The sequence below is a fragment of the Pelodiscus sinensis genome, unplaced genomic scaffold (assembly GCF_049634645.1).
Source record: "Pelodiscus sinensis isolate JC-2024 unplaced genomic scaffold, ASM4963464v1 ctg41, whole genome shotgun sequence".
In the NCBI taxonomy this organism is placed as follows: Eukaryota; Metazoa; Chordata; order Testudines; family Trionychidae; genus Pelodiscus; species Pelodiscus sinensis.
In genome coordinates, this window is record NW_027465993.1 from 1,043,078 (window position 1) to 1,059,664 (window position 16,587).

Consider the following 16,587-nt stretch of genomic DNA (forward strand, 5'->3'; position numbering starts at 1 on the left):
ACGCTTTTGCGCAAAAGCACTTTTTGCGGAAAAGCGTCCGTGCCAATCTAGACGCGGTTTTGCGCAAGAAAGCCCCGATCGCCATTTTCACCATTGGGGCTTTTTTGCACAAAACAGTTTTTAGCTGTCTACACTGGCCCTCTTGCACAAAAGCATTTGCACAAGAGAGCTTTTTCCCGAGCGGGAGCAGCATAGTATTTCTGCAAGAACACTGACAATCCTACATTAGATCGTCAGTGTTCTTGCGCAAATTCAAGTGGCTAGTGTAGACAGCTGGCAAGTTATTCCACAAAAACTTGCCAGTCTAGATGCAGCCATATATTTTAAATAGTTCATAGGTATGGAAGGCAATGTATTAAAACAAGGAATAATTAACAAGGTGCAATACTTAAGGTATTTATTTAATATGAAATAAAAAAAAAATTAACACTACTCTTGGAGTACATACATCATCATCCTTTCCAACAACTCAAGCTAGAAAATATACCAAAATGGGACATTCTGAAAATAACTATATAAATAAATAAAAGACATGGTGGCCATCAAGTAAAAGCATAAAAAAATGCACAGCTTTAAGATGCTCAACATATCTGAGTTAACTAGAAATAGTCATGCTCTCCTTGAAAAGATGTAATACAATATTTACTAAAGACATTCACTCAGAGTTATACACTTTCTCTGGGGAAGGTTTAGGATCCATGCTTAGGTTTGTCAGATGTCTGGTTTTGAACTGGACAGTCCAGTATTTGAGCTGTTAGAGAAACAAATTGAGAAAATATAAATGAGAAAATATAAATGCCCAGTATTTTCTAAATAAGATGTAATGTACATTGTGATGTAATGTCAAGTGTGTCTAGTATTTTTGTTGAAACCATCTGGCAACCTTATGACCATGCTATGCAAGTGAAACAGAAACCTATAAAAACTAATAAAAGTTCTGATTTGAACTTCTATCCTTGTGTGTGTTATTAACTCAAAGAGTAGAAACCCCAGAATACAGGCAGTCCCCGAGTTACGCGGATCCGACTTATGTCGGATACGCAGTTACGAACAGGGCCGTTCCTCTCCCTGGTTTCCTGCAGACCAGGGAGAGGAAGTAAAGCGGCGGAACACGTGGGCAGCGGACAGGGCTGTCTGCTGCCCACGCGCTCCGAGACTTGGCTCTGCTTTGCCCCCCCCCCCCCGTCTCCCTGGTCTGCAGACCAGGGGACGGGGGGGCAAAGCAGAGCCAAGCCGCGGAGTGCGCGATCAGCTGACAGCCCAGACACGTCTGGGCTGTCCGCTGCCCGTGGCTTGGCTCTGCTTTGCCCCGCCCCCCCATCCCCCTGGTCTGCAGACCAGGGAGACGGGGAGCAAAGCAGAGCAAAGCCACGGAGCCCGAGGGCAGCAGGACAGCCACGGCGCGTCTGGGCTGTCCCGCTGCCCCCGTGCTCCGTGGCTTTGCTCCGGACACCTGTGGTACAGCAGCTGGGGCGCTGCCAGTTGGTCCCGTAGCGCCGCTCTGGGCGCTACTGGACCAACCGGGCAGCACCTCAGCTGTTCTGCCCCAGGCGTCCTGATTCAGCCACTGCTGGTCAGATTCAGCAGCGGCTGAATCAGGACGCCTGGGGCAGAGCAGCTTGGGTGCTGCTGGGTTGGTCCAGTAGTGCCGAGGAGCGGCGGCGCTACTGGACCAACCCAGCAGCACCCCAGCTGCTCTGCCCCAAGCGTCCCCAAGTCAGCCGCTGCTGAAACTGACCAGTGGCTGACTACAGGAAGCACCTGCCCCGGGCTTCCTGGAATCAGCCGCTGATCAGTTTCAGCAGCAGCTGACTTAGGGATGCCTGGGGTTCTTAAGTTGAATCTGTATGTAAGTCAGAACTGGCGTCCAGATTCAGCCGCTGTTGAAACTGATCAGTTTCAGCAGCGGCTGAATCTGGACGCCAGTTCCGACTTACATACAGATTCAACTTAAGAACAAACCTACAGTCCCTATCTTGTACGTAACCCGGGGACTGCCTGTACTTGTCTGGAATCCCAACTCCAGTTGAAAGGCCAAACAAATTAAAGAGGATACATGATAAAAGTTCTTCTAGTTTTAACAATATTAACTAGCAACTCACGATTTAAAAAAAAAATCATTAAGATCAGAGTTTGCAGGTATCTACAAAACGAAACTTCTGTTAAAAGAATCCTTTTCTTTCTTACCTTAAGCCATTATCACCTATGTAAACTTTGTTTGAAATATGATCATACAAATGTCATGAGCTAGGCCTTTTGCTCCAGTATTCATAAGCAGCCTAAAGTATTTTAACGAACATGAAATTGTGGTAACACCCCATGCAGCCTGCTCTACCCCAGGGGCAGCCTGCCCCAGCTCAGGGCTCCTATGTCTGCAGCCCAGCTAGGGCTGCACTGCTGAGATGTGATGCAGCCCAGAGGCAAACAAGTTAGGCACTCCAAACAAACTCCCCTCTCTCCCTACTTCACTGCACTGATGCCAGCATCCACCGAGCCCCTCTTTTCCCCACCTACCCCCATGCAATCTGATTTCCCCACCACCCCCTACCCAGCCCAGCTGGGGGCTAGGGTAGACCTGCCTCTCAGAGTTGCAGGCATCCGCAGCTGCAGCCCAGCTTGGAATCAGGACAGGAGAACACACCACAAAGAACCCCCCCACCTCACCAACAGCAGCACCCACGCACACCTTCTTTCCCCCAGCTACCAACACCGACCATACGTCCCAAATTTTCTGAGACAGTTCCGAATTTAAATACTGTTCCGGTGTCCCCATCACGTAGTGAAATATCCCAGAAAGCCCCACCAGACATTTCACTACGTGATGGGGACACCCGCTTGCAGGGAAGAACTGACCAAGAAATGGCTCCATGCCATTGCTTCTTGCGTGGCACAGCGGCCTCCTTCCCCGCTCCAGCATAGTGTACAGGCAGCTCCATTATAGTTTTGCCAGCCAGCAGCCTGGCTGGCTTCCAGTGGCACATGGTTTCTGGTCACCACACCACCTGCTGCACCACCACTGCATACCACATGGCCCTCTCCCTCCCCACACAGGACTGCCACTGCTTTGTGGGGCCCCTGGTCCAGCTGCATGGCTTCTTCCTCCTCCAGGCCGCTTGTTCTTGGTTACAGTAGCCACTGCTGCTGTGGGGCCAGGCAGGTTCAAGGCAAAACCTGGCAGAGCTGCTCCCGAATCTCCGCGCTTTGGAGCTGTTGCCTTAGCCCCAGGAGGAGCGGCACCGAGCTCGGCTGAGGCGCTGCGGGGCTGGACACACTTCAGCTCGGCAGGGGCACTCCATGCACTGCCACTATCTTTCCCCCCCCCCCACAGCTCTCCCTCTCTCCGAATGGGTAGCTGCTACTCCAGACTCAACGGCTGCACCAGAATCCCTGCTGCGTGGGAGGGGCTGAGTTCCCTCCCCCTTTCCACCGCGCTAGGGGAGCAGCAGCATGCCGTCCGGAGGCTCTCCCCGCTGCAAGGGGGTGCAAAGCCAGGTAAGCATCCCCCCACACCCTCATTCACTCCCCTCCCGCCACGAAGACTGCACACCCCCAGCTTGCTACAACACCCTCCCTTGCTCCTGCAGCCTCCCTCCAGGCCAGACACCTTGCCTCAAGCCCCCTTCTGCACCCTCCCTCCCACCCAGATCCTGCACCCCATCCCTATTCCACACACTGAAGCCCTCATTTTTGTCCCTACCCCAGAGCCTAAGGAGGGGTCCAAAAAATCCACTAGCTCCGGAACCGCAGAAAAGTAAATTCGGCCTATGGGAAGCCCTAAACCTCAGTCATCCCTGTCCCTTCCCCTCACCCAGTGGGGTTGGAGTGCCAGGGGAACGAGATGCCTCAGTTGGAGGCCACATGAGTGAGGCTTGGGGATTTTTGGAGGAGTTTTTCTGCTTCTCACTTGAATGGTCCCCAACTGATTTTTCTGTCCGTCAGTGGCCCCTGCCATAAAGAAAACCTGGGAACCTTTTTTACTGGACATCCCTGGATCACCTGGATCAATCAGTCTTCAGTTATCGTTAAGATTGCACCGATCACAACACGTCCACCATTCTTCTCACGCTCTTGCCTTTCTTCTTCACGTTCATCCAAAACGTTTAACAATGTCATCTTCCCATCTTCTTGGAGGCCGACCGGGTGGTCTTTTCTGTACTCGCGGGTACTACTCAACAATAATTGCAGTCCACCTATTGTCTATGAGCCGTGCTGTGTGGCCTGCCCATCGCAATTTGTTATGTCTGCTTTCCATGATAATATCTTTCACACCGCTGTGTTCTCTGATCATTTCATTTGGAATACGATCCAGAAGGGAAATTCCCAACATAGCTCACTCCATTGCCCTTTCAGCTACCAATAGTTGCTGCTCTTCTCTCTTAGTCAGTGCCCACGTTTCGCTGCCATACAACATGGCTGGCAGCACTGTTGAATTGAAGATATTTGTATGTGTGGTCTTATTGATTTTTCCTTTGAGGATGTCCTTGATGGAACTGAATGCACACCATCCTGCCCGAATCCTTCACGAGAGTTCTTTGTTCAAGTCTTGGTGCATATTAACTTCTTGGCCCAAATATATGAACTGTTCCACTTCTTCAATTTCTTCTCTTGTTATCATTATTCAGGCTTTTTGTAAGACATCTGATCACATGTATTTTGTTTTGCAGCGGTTCATTTTTAGACCGACATGACTGCTTTTCTTGTCAAGTCTTCGTAGCATGCTCTGCAACTGGTTGGTGCTTTCAGCAATTAATATTATGTCATCTGCGAATCTGAGATGAGATAATCGTTCTCCGTTTATGTTGACACCACTCCTCCAATTGATCTTGTTCATAACCATTTCGAGGCATGCAGTGAATAGTTTCGGTGAAATTGTATCTCCTTGCTTCACGCCTTTCTCAATTGGGACACACATTTATATTTTACTGTTTTAAAATGATGTTTGATAAATTAACATGAGAATGTGAAAACACTTTGTGTTTAATTATTTACATGAAACGGAAAGGTTTGCACTGACCCAGTTTGGGCCCCCACGATGTAGCAGGCAGAGAGCTGGGGGCAGAGTTACAGGGGAGCTGCTCTCCAGGAACCTGCTGCACTTCAGGGAGACTCAGCAGCACCAGACAGTTCATGGAGAGGGCATAAATTACCCTCTCCCCAAACTAATATCTCCCCAGAGGCTGTTCAGCCCCCTCCCACACCAACGCCTCAGGCTCCCTGTAGCGACACGTCCATGGGAGCAGTTCAGCTGTGCGGAGCTGCGAGGCTTGGGCCGCGCTGTGCGGAGAGGCACGGAGGCTGCACCCTCCGCTGGTCTGGGCGCCCAAGAGTTGAGACCCGGGCGTGGCAGGGGCTGGGAGTGGAGCAAGGCATGCAACAGCCAGAGCCGGCGTGCTGAGGCAGGGCTGGGCACTGGGCAGCGTCAGGCTCTGACCCCGACCCTGCCTTGTGCAGTGCGCTCCTGGGGCCTTCATCCCATGGTGGCACTGCCCGCCCAGCGCCATGTGCACTGCCACATCCCGATGCGCATGGCACTAGGTCGAGAAACACAATTCCCACGGTGCTATGCAGCTGCAGGGGCAGATGGGATATAGGCCCAGACACATTACAACTCCCATGGTGTCATGGGGATCACAGTGGCTGAAGGGTCATGTAGAACGGAAGACGCTACAGCTCCCATGGTGCAGTGGGGGCTGCAGGGGCCAATAGAAGCTATTGGCCTGGGAAAACACTACATCTTCCAGCATGCATCACTTCACTTCCCCTCTGCCTACCCACACTCTCCCAGTGTGTGAATTTCTGGCTCCACATGACATCATGATCTAACACAGAGGCAGAGCGCAACATCCCCCCTTAGCAAGGAGTAAAGCGGTGCATTCTGGGAGCGGTTCCGGCCCCCATCGCCCCTCAGCTCCTGTCTGTGCTGTCCTTGCTCTACTGCAGGAGGGCTGGCAGTATTTTAAAGAAACTTTATTGAAGGCACAAGAAGAAACCATCCCAACGTGCAGTAAAAAAAGCAAATATGGCAGGCAACCAGATTGGCTTACCAGGGTGTCACGTTGCTGAATTGGAGGGAAGCAGCCAGATCGCTGCTGCACCCCTAGGTGGGGGTGTTGGCCCCAGAAATTGGTGTGGGGGGAGCCATGTGAGGTATTGAATGGGAGATTATTGTTTGTTGATCTTATGTACACTATTTATGTGAGTGTATAATGTCTGTGTGTGTAGGTAGGAATCTGTAATCTGTGTGGAAGCTGAATATTTCTGTGAATGTGGTTAAGCATGGCTATGGACAGGCTGAGTAGCAAAGCCCTGTGGAACAATGGTTCTCAATGGGCTATGGACACACCCAAAGAATGGGATTTGTCACCTGAGGGCAGCCAGCAGGAAACATAGAGATTGGCCTCTGACCAGGTGACTTGCTGCAGACTAGAAGAGGCCAGGAAGGAGTATAAAGAGGCCATGTGGTCGATGCCATTTTGTTCTCAGCTCAGCACTTCATCCCAGAGGCAGCATTGCAGGGATTGAAGAGCCCGGAAGACCTGTGAACCCATCCTGATCGTAGGATGTGCAATAAGAACTTTTAAACCAGCAGCTGCAACATCTCTGCTAGAGCCTGCATCGAGAACTGGGAGATTCGGTGCATGTAACGTACTGTACTTTAATAACCTTACTCTCGTGCTTTTCTTTCTTGTAATAATAAACCTTTAGATATAGATTCTAAAGGATTGGCCCAGCGTGATTTGTGGGTAAGGTCCAGAGGGTAAATTGACCAGGGATCTGTGGCTGGTTTCTTGGAACCGGACAGAACTTGTTCGGGGTAGGTGGGATTGGGTGCTAGGACCCCCCTCCTGTGTATAGGCCCGGGGCCATCTGGGGCACGGATATTGCTGGGGTGTCGGAGGGGTTTTGCTCAGGAGGCTTCAGGCAGGCAGCTGAAGCGCTCTGTGAGACTGGTTTGTGGCCTGTGTGGAGAGGTCGCCAGTCAGGGGGACTGTAAAGAGCCCCGGATTTGAGCAACTCGCCCTGAGCGGACGCCCTAAGTTGTGCCCAGACACGGCCCGGTCCGTCACAGTGGCGTAGTCGGCAGGATCCACAGATCTTGGTCAATTGAGCTTTGGGATCAGGACCCCACGCTGTCTAAATTTGATTTTTGGTGTTGAGAGTTTGGTTGATTAAAGAGCCGCTGCGATGAACCCGGAATTATATGAGAGTCTGAGCAAAAGTGCTCTGAAGGATTTGTGCTTGGGGAGAGGCATTGCCTTTAGGAAAAGGGCCTCTAAACTAGATCTGGTAGTGTTGTTATTAACCAGAGATGTGGATGAAAAGGAGCAGAAGCAAGCCAAGGAGGCTGCTGAAAGAAGGCGGAAGGCAGATGAAGAAATTGCTAAGAGAAAGCAGGAGATGGATCTGGAACTTGAGATGAGAAAAGCAGAACATGCAGAGAGAATGGCAGAGCATGCAAAGAAGATGGCCATAGCCAAGGAGGAAAATGCTAGACTTGACCTCCAGCTTAAGAGACTAAAAGAACAAGAGAGACTGTATTCTCCTGAAGGTTCAATGTATAACTCTGTGGGTATGCGGTGTGCTTATGATATGGCAGACGTATTTTACCCAGCTGATGTGATGACCCAACCCCAAAGCATGTGTGAATGCAAAACTTTTGTGTTACCTGTAGCTAACAGGGAGGTTGGGGAAGGGGGTGCATGTGGGTATGAAAAGTTTCCTGGAGCTGGTCAGTCTCCCTGTAACCAAGGGGAAAGTGTCTCTACATGTGTGCCTGTGGCAGATGGCTGTGTGTCTGTTCAGGGGGGCAGTGAGCCTGTGGGTGAGGGCCCATCTGATGCCTCAGAGGTGAGGCTGGAATCAGAACCAGGGCAAGAAGAGCCCAGAAGTCAGGGAAATGTTTCTCTGGGGCAGCCTGGAGTGGCTGGCCAGAGGGAAGTTTTAGTTGAGGAGTTGGGGGCTGGTGAGGTTTGTGGAATTGAACCTGCACAAGCTGAAAGTGATTTGTGTGAAGAAGCACAGTGTGTGCAAGCTGGCAATTTGGCTGGTGGAAGTAGCAAGGGGGCAGTGAAGGAAGCTGTCCCAGTGGCTAGCTCTATGCCTGAGATTAGCCAGGGGTGTTGGGACAAGGGAGAAGCTGTCTCTGGTTGTCTGGCTGTGTGTGGGGAAGAGTTTCTTCCTGTGTCTGAGGAAGGTGCCCCACAGCCTGTGAAGGCTGAGAGCAGTGTGGTTGTCCCAGAGTTGGGTCTGGATATAGCTAAGGCCCAGGAAGGGGGTGGCCCAAGGTTTGTGTCTGCTGGGGAGAGGGATGAGGTGACTCAGGTAGAGACAGTCAGTGTTTTACCAGAACCCCAGAGACCAGACAGTGGTGACCCTGATATTGTGCCTGATGCTGCGGTGTTGCTGGCAGAGGGGGGAGCTACTCGGTGGGAGCAGGGAGACCCCTTAGCCCGGGCACAAGGAGAGAATAAGGGTGTGTTAACTCTGGTGCCTAATGATGGTGTGGACGTTTACAGCCATCTAGAGAGCTGCACAGGGAGTGAAGGTGCCTCTGACCCTGTCTCTTGTGGGTCTGTCTATGTGCCTGAGAGGGGATTATCTGTGAATCCACCTGAGGGGCCAGAGATAACTCAGGGAGTAAGGGAAGTGCAGGAGGAATTGGTTGGGGCTCAGCAGGGCAATGCTACTGCAGAGCCAGGGAAGGGTGAACTGCTGCTTAAGGAAGCTCATAGGGAGGAGAGTCCTGGCAGTGCTTGTAGCAAGCAGTTTGCAGTAACTGAGAGAGGTGACGATGCCTGGCTTGGAGAAGGCATTCAGGAGAAAGCTCTGCCTGTAAAAGGCAGCAGCTTCTTGTGTGAGGCACTCGTTTTGGTGCCTGACAGACAAAATTTGTCTGTTAGCAGTGACTCCAATGACTTGGGTTTAGGGAAACCCAGTGTGGATGGTGGTGGAGAAGTCTCAGAGGGACTGAGGGTTGTTCCAGATGAGGCAGGAACAGCCAGAGAATTGGAGCAAGCGGTTAACCCAGTGACTGTGGGTGACCAGCTTGCTGGGAAGTCAGTGTGTGTGGGACAGGATTGTTCCCAGATGAATGAGGAGAGTGGGAAGTTAGTGTCTCAGATTCAGGAGAAGGGCTGGGTAGCTAAGTATGCAGAGCAGAACAGCTGTGTGGTCACTCTCCCTAGGATGCAGGAGATGGCAGTTATGCTCCCATCTCTGGACACAGTGGACACTCATACTCAATCAGGGAGGTTGATATCTGGTTCCATGTGGAAACAGAGGTTAGAGAGGAACAGAGGAGAGACTTGGGAGTCTACAGCTTACTGCTGTTACCCCACTGAGTGGGGGAAGGGGGAGAATTCCAGGGCCGTTGTGAGCCAGGGAGTCACGCCCAGCCAGCCCATTGTCTTGGTCAGGCCAGAGGTTTCAGGCCTGGAGCCCAGAGGACAAGGGGGAGGGGCAGGACTTGTTTTGGCCAAGAAGATTTGCAGTTTAAACCTGAGGGGCCAAAACTGCAATGGTGTGGGGCCAGAGAAGGGGCCTGACGGAGAATTTCAGTATACACCTGAGATAGGATTGTTCTTGTTACTGATGTTAATTCTTGTAACCAATGTATTATTGTTGCAGAGAATTGTAACGGTATACAGTGTGCATGAGCTTATGAAAATACCATGTAATCTGTCTGGAGATGTACCAAACGACAGACGGTATGTAAGGGGACATTGTGATGTTGCTATTTGGTGGTTAACACTTGTAACTGGTCTTGGAACTTCTTACAGGACAAAAAGGGTTCCAGCCAGAAGGTCCTATGTAAGAAGGGAAACTGAGGCACGCCACCATTTTGTTGGGGAAGGCCTGTGATGCCCTCAGTGATGTTACTGGCATCACTTCCTGCATCAATTTTGCGTTGGGGGTGTCACGTTGCTGAATTGGAGGGAAGCAGCCAGATCGCTGCTGCACCCCTAGGTGGGGGTGTTGGCCCCAGAAATTGGTGTGGGGGGAGCCATGTGGAGTATTGAATGGGAGATTATTGTTTGTTGATCTTATGTACACTATTTATGTGAGTGTATAATGTCTGTGTGTGTAGGTAGGAATCTGTAATCTGTGTGGAAGCTGAATATTTCTGTGAATGTGGTTAAGCATGGCTATGGACAGGCTGAGTAGCAAAGCCCTGTGGAACAATGGTTCTCAATGGGCTATGGACACACCCAAAGAATGGGATTTGTCACCTGAGGGCAGCCAGCAGGAAACATAGAGATTGGCCTCTGACCAGGTGACTTGCTGCAGACTAGAAGAGGCCAGGAAGGAGGTATAAAGAGGCCATGTGGTCGATGCCATTTTGTTCTCAGCTCAGCACTTCATCCCAGAGGCAGCACTGCAGGGATTGAAGAGCCCGGAAGACCTGTGGACCCATCCTGATCGTAGGATGTGCAATAAGAACTTTTAAACCAGCAGCTGCAACATCTCTGCTAGAGCCTGCATCGAGAACTGGGAGATTCGGTGCATGTAACGTACTGTACTTTAATAACCTTACTCTCGTGCTTTTCTTTCTTGTAATAATAAACCTTTAGATATAGATTCTAAAGGATTGGCCCAGCGTGATTTGTGGGTAAGGTCCAGAGGGTAAATTGACCAGGGATCTGTGGCTGGTTTCTTGGAACCGGACAGAACTTGTTCGGGGTAGGTGGGATTGGGTGCTAGGACCCCCCACCTGTGTATAGGCCCGGGGCCATCTGGGGCACGGATATTGCTGGGGTGTCGGAGGGGTTTTGCTCAGGAGGCTTCAGGCAGGCAGCTGAAGCGCTCTGTGAGACTGGTTTGTGGCCTGTGTGGAGAGGTCGCCAGTCAGGGGGACTGTAAAGAGCCCCGGATTTGAGCAACTCGCCCTGAGCGGACGCCCTAAGTTGTGCCCAGACACGGCCCGGTCCGTCACACAGGGAAATCCTTGGGTGAGCTTAAACACAAAAAGAAAGCTTATAAGAAGTGGAAACCTGGACAGATAACTAGGGAGGAGTATAAATATATTGCTTGAGAATGCTGGGGAGTTATCAGGAAGATAAAAGCACAATTGGAATTGCAGCTAGCAAGAGATGTGATGGATAACAAGAAAGGTTTATACAAGCCTGTTAACAATAAGAGGGTGATCAGAGAGGGTGTGGGGCCCTTACTGGATGAGGGAGGTAACCTAGTGACAGATGATGTGGGAAAAGCTGAATTACTCAATGCTTATTTTGCTTCTGGCTTCACAGACAAGGACAGCTCCCGGACTACTGCACTGAGCAGCCCAGTATGGGGAGAGGATGAGCAGCCCTCAGTGGAGAAAGAACAGGTTAAGAAATGTTTAGAAAAACTAGACATATACAAATCCATGGGTCCAGATTTAATACATCCGAGGGTACTGAGGGAGTTGGCAAATGTTGCAGAACCTTTGGCCATAATCTTTGAAAATTCGTGGAGATTGGGAGAGATCCCAGAAGATTGGAAAAAGGCAAATGTAGTGCCCATCTTTAAAAAAGGGAAGAAGGACGATCCAGGGAACTACAGACTGGTCAGCCTTACCTCAGTCCCCGGAAAAATCATGAAGGGGATCCTCAAGGAATCCATTCTAAAGCACTTGGAAGAGGGGAAAGTGATCAGGAATAGTCAACATGGATGCACCAAGGGAAAGTCATTTCTGACCAATCTGATTTACTTCTATGATGAGGTAACTGGCTCTGTAGACATGAGGAAGTCAGTAGACGTGATATACCTTGATTTTAGCAAAGCTTTTGATACAGTCTCCCACAATATTCTTGCCAGCAAGTTAAGGAAGTATGAATTGGATAAGTGGACTGTAAGGTGGACAGAAAGCTGGCTAGATTGTCAGGCCCAACACGTAGTGATCAACAGCTCGATGTCAGGTTGTTGGTCAGTTTCTAGAGGAGTGCCCGAAGTATCGGTTCTAGGTGAAGTTTTGTTCAACATCTTTATTAGTGATCTGGATGATGGGATGGATTGCACTTGCAGCAAGTTTGCAGATAACATTAAGGTAGGGGGAGAGGTAAATATGTTGGATGGCAGGGATAAGGTCCAGAGTGACCTACACAGAATAGAGGATTGGTCCAAAAGAAATCTGATAAGGCTCAACAAGGACAAGTGCAGAGTCCTGCACTTGGGACAGAGGAATCCCAAGCATTGTTAGAGGCTGGGCACCAACTGGCTAGATAGCAGTTCAGCAGAAAAGGACCTAGGGATTACAGTGGATGAGAAGCTGGATATGAGTCAACAGTGTGCCCTTGCAGCCAAGAAGGCTAATGGCATATTAGGGTGCATTAGGAGGAGCATTGCTAGCAGATATAGAGAAGTGATTATTCCCCTGTATTCTAGTGAGGCCACATCTGGAAGTACTGCATCCAATTCTGGGCCCCCCTCTACAGAAAGGATGTGGACGCATTGGAGGGGGTCCATTAGAGGGCAACTAAAATGATTAGGGGGCTGGAGCACATAACCTAGGAGGAGAGGGCTTGTTTAGTGTGCAGAAGAGAACAGTGAGGGGGAATTTGATACCAGCCTTCAACTTCCTGAAGGAAGGTTGCAGAGAAGATGGAGCGAGGCTGTTCTTAGTGGTGACAGATGGCAGAACAAGGAGCAATGGTCTCAAGTTACAGTGGAGGTAGTTTAGGTTGGATATTAGAAAAAACTATTTTACTAGGAAGGGGATGAAGCACTGGAATAGGTTCTCTAGGGGGGAGGTGGAATCTCCATCCCTAGAGGTTTTTAAAACTCGGCTTGACAATGCCCTGGCTGGGTTGATTTAGTTGGGATTGGTCCTGCCTTGGGCAGGGGGCTGGACTCGATGACCTTCTGAGGTCTCTTCCAGCTCTATGATTCTGTTATTCTATACCCCACGCACCACAGGAGCTGCGGCCTGTGCTTAATGCACTACCGTAGGAAACCCCCCGACTCTAGCCCCTGCCCCAGCCAGATGCCCTGAGTCTTAAACTTTCCCAGCTCCGCCTGCCTGGCCCTGTGTCTCCGCCCTGCTCGACAGTGGCAGGGTAAGCTGAGCGCTCACCGTAACCAAGGGACTCTGGGTGCCATTCCCGGAGGATGCAATTAGAACACATACCTAGGCACAGTTTCCAGTTGGTTGCTATCAGGCCATGGACCAGACCAACGTCACTTCTGGACAGTGGCAGTGGTGCTTGCGACCCTTGGGCGAGAGGTGCCGCCATGACCCGACCCCGGAGGAGCACATGGCAGCCACATGACCGCTGCTTGTTGCACCATAAGGGGGACAAGAGGAGCTGCTACTACGTGGCAGTGACAAGCTCATTCCTCAATGCACCATGCGAGTTGCATCCCACTTCCTTCTCTGAGTGCTTGATGGGAGCTGTAGTCCCTCCTGTCCCTCGCCGCCCTTTGTCCCTCCCCAGCTGTTCCCAGTGGCAGTGTCGGGCTGTTTGGGGCTTTTCAGGCTGCAGCTAGGGGGGCAGAGCCACTCCATCTCACTGTCACATCCTCTCTGTGTGTGTGTGTCCCAGTGCTCAGGCCAGGCCTGGTCTAGAACCCCCAGTAGCTGCTGGTCTGCATATGGCCCTGCTTCTCAGGGCCAGAGTTTTCATGAGAAGGGCCCAGCCCTTCACTGGACCATAAATAACCTGTCCCTTGTGTCTGTATCCAACGGCTACTTTGGGAATCACTGAACCAAAACTCTGCCTTGCAATGTTTTTCAGTCAACATCAATTCCTATTTGATGCTTCTAACTGCACAATGACAATAGACTTCCAAAATGTGAGAACTAGGGTGGTATGTTAGCATAAACAGCATAGCTTGACGTTTTGCTAATCGTGTTGTCAATACAATTTGTATTGATTACACTAGTAGTCGATAATGGGAGGCTTGCTCTGGGACCGCTGCATATCTGCATTTTAAATGCAAGGAGAGCCCGACTGATAAGCGGAAAGACACTCCCCACATTCTCGTCACACACCACAGCCTATGGGGATCCAGGCTAGTAGATAAACTAAGCAAATACAACTTAGATGGGGCTACTCTAAGGTGGGTGTGTAACTGGCTGGATAACCATTCTCAGAGAGTAGTTACTTTCTTCCACTATTTGATCTGAGGAAGTGGGTCTGGCCCACGAAAGCTCATCATCTAATAAACCATCTTGTTAGTCTTTAAAGTGCTACATTGTCCTGCATTTTGCTAGTTATTAACAGTTCATAATCCTGCTGAAAGGGCATAAAAAGTAGGGTTCTGGATGGGTCTGTTTTGAGACCGGTTTTGTTCAATGCCTTCATCATCGACTTAGATATTGGCATAGAGAGTACAATTATTAAGTTTGCAGATGATACCAAGCTGGGAGGGGCTGCAACTGCTTTGGAGTACAGGGTCATAATTCAAAATGATCTAGACAAACTGGAGAAATGTTCTGAGGTAAACAGGATGAAGTTTAATATGAAAAGGAAATTTAATAATGCAAAGTGCTCCACTTAGGAAGGAACAATCAGTTTCACACATACAGAATGGGAAGCGACTGACTAGGAAGGAGTACGGCAGAAAGGAATCTAGGGGTCATAGTGAACCACAAGCTAAATATGAGCCAACAGTGTGACACAGTTGCAAAAAAAGCCAACATGATTCAGAGATACATTAACAGGAGTGTTGTGAGCAAGACACGAGAAGTCATTCTTCCGCGCTACTCTGTGCTGATTAGGCCTCAGTTGGAGTATTGTGTCCGGCTCTGGGTACCACATTTCAAGAAAGATGTGGAGAAATTGGAGAAGATCTAGAGAAGAGCAACAAGAATGATTAAAGGTCTAAAGAACATGACCTATGAAGGAAGATTGAAAAAACGGGTCTTGTTTAGTTTGGAAAGGAGAAGACTGAGAGGGGGCATGATAGTGGTTTTCAAGTATGTAAAAGGGTGTTACAAGGAGAAGGGAGAAAAACTGTTCTCCTTGGCCTCTTAGGATACAACTAGAAGCAATGGGCTTAAACTGCAGCAAGGGAGGTTTAGGTTGGACATCAGGAAAAACTTCCTCACTGTCAGGGTGGTTAAACACTGGAATAAATTGCCCAGGGAGACTGTTGAATCCCCATCTCTGGAGATATTTCAGAACAGGTAAGACAGACATCTATCAAGGATGGTCTAGACCAGGAGTTCCCAAACTTTTTGACACGGGGACCAGTAAATCCATTCACGAGCTTTTGGAGGACCAGTAACATTCATTTGCATATCTGCATATTCATTAATCAAATGATGAATATGCAAATAAGTTGTATCTGAACCTCCCAATGCTCCTAGTGCCAGCTTTAGCAAAGCTTTTGATACAATCACCTACAATATTCTTGCCAGCAAGTTAAGGGAGTATGGATTGGATAAAAGGACTGTAAGATGGATAGAAAGCTGGCTAGACCAGGGTTTCCCAAACCTGACTGGTCCCAGATGAGGGATTTTTTTGGACCAGGGGAGGTCATTTCAGGGCTCCTGGTTCCCTCCTTCCCTACTAGGGTTCTTTGCACCTCCCTCCCCTGCAACCCAACTGAGCTGCCCACCCCCACTGGTTCCCTGCACCTCCCCCAAAACCATCCCCCACAATCCAAGGGAGTGTAGCACCAGTCCCCTGCTGCCCTCAGAGTTGCCCTTCTGTTCCCTATGCCTTCCCCCATCCACCTCAGCCCAGGTGAGCCCCGCACTGCTTCCCTGAATACCTCCCCCACAGCACAGCTGAGCCCTGTTTCCCTGCACATCCCCCCAAGCCTTGCAAAACTGCTGAGCCCAGCTCTGATTTTCTGCCCCTCCCTCCCCTTGAGTCTAGCCCCAGGTTCCCAGCACCTCCTTCCTCCTGCAGCCCAGGTGAGCCCAGCACCCTGCACCTCCTCCTCTCCCCTCACCCTCAGCTCAGCCCAGCCCAATACCCCCCCTTGCATCAGAGGAGGGCTGCGTCTAGATTGGCATGATTTTCTGGAAATGCTTTTAATGGAAAAGTTTTCCGTTAAAAGCATTTTCGGAACAGAGAGTCTAGATTGGCACGGGCGCTTTTCTGCAAAAGCACTTTTTGTGGAAAAGCGTCCGTACCAATCTAGACACACTTTTCCGCAAAAAAGCCCCATCTCCATTTTCGCGATCGGGGCTTTTTTGCGCAAAACTAATCTCAGCTGCCTACACTGGCTCTTTTGCGCAAAAGTTTTGCGCAAAAGGGACTTTTGCCCGAATGGGAGCAGCATAGTATTTCTGCAAGAAGCACCGATTTCTTACAGTAGGAAGTCAGTGCTTTTGCGGAAATTCAAGCAGCCAGTGTAGACAGCTGGCAAGTTTTTCTGGAGAAGCGGCTGATTTTCCAGAAAAACTGGCCACTCTAGACACAGCCGAGTAGTGTTATGCACCCAGGGGCAAAAGCAAAATTTGCACCCCCGCCACCATGGGGCAGAGCCCTGAACCTGGCGCATGGCTGAGCCGGACCCTAAGAGGAGGGGGGAGCTTGTACTGCATCTTCCCCCACCCCCTCCAGTCTGGGGCAGGCCCCCACATCACTATCCACAACAACACATGGAGGGATTTGATCACCTCAGTATTGCTAACTCCTTTAGAATTAAAGG

At 50.1% G+C, this 16,587-nt stretch overlaps 1 protein-coding gene across 3 annotated transcripts in view; it reads right to left on the reverse strand.

Moving 5' to 3' along the window:
* Positions 1–383: 383 nt before the first annotated feature.
* SCLY (selenocysteine lyase) overlaps positions 384–16,587 on the reverse strand; it is a 126,744-nt gene continuing 110,540 nt past the window's right edge. For all 3 annotated transcript variants that reach the window (XR_012900092.1, XR_012900091.1, XM_075917844.1), the window contains one exon: positions 384–751. Coding sequence is in view for 1 of the 3 variants with exons in the window: in XM_075917844.1 (XP_075773959.1) it covers positions 712–751 (40 nt within the window). In the remaining 2 variants the exon portion in view is untranslated. The remainder of the gene's footprint in view (positions 752–16,587) is intronic.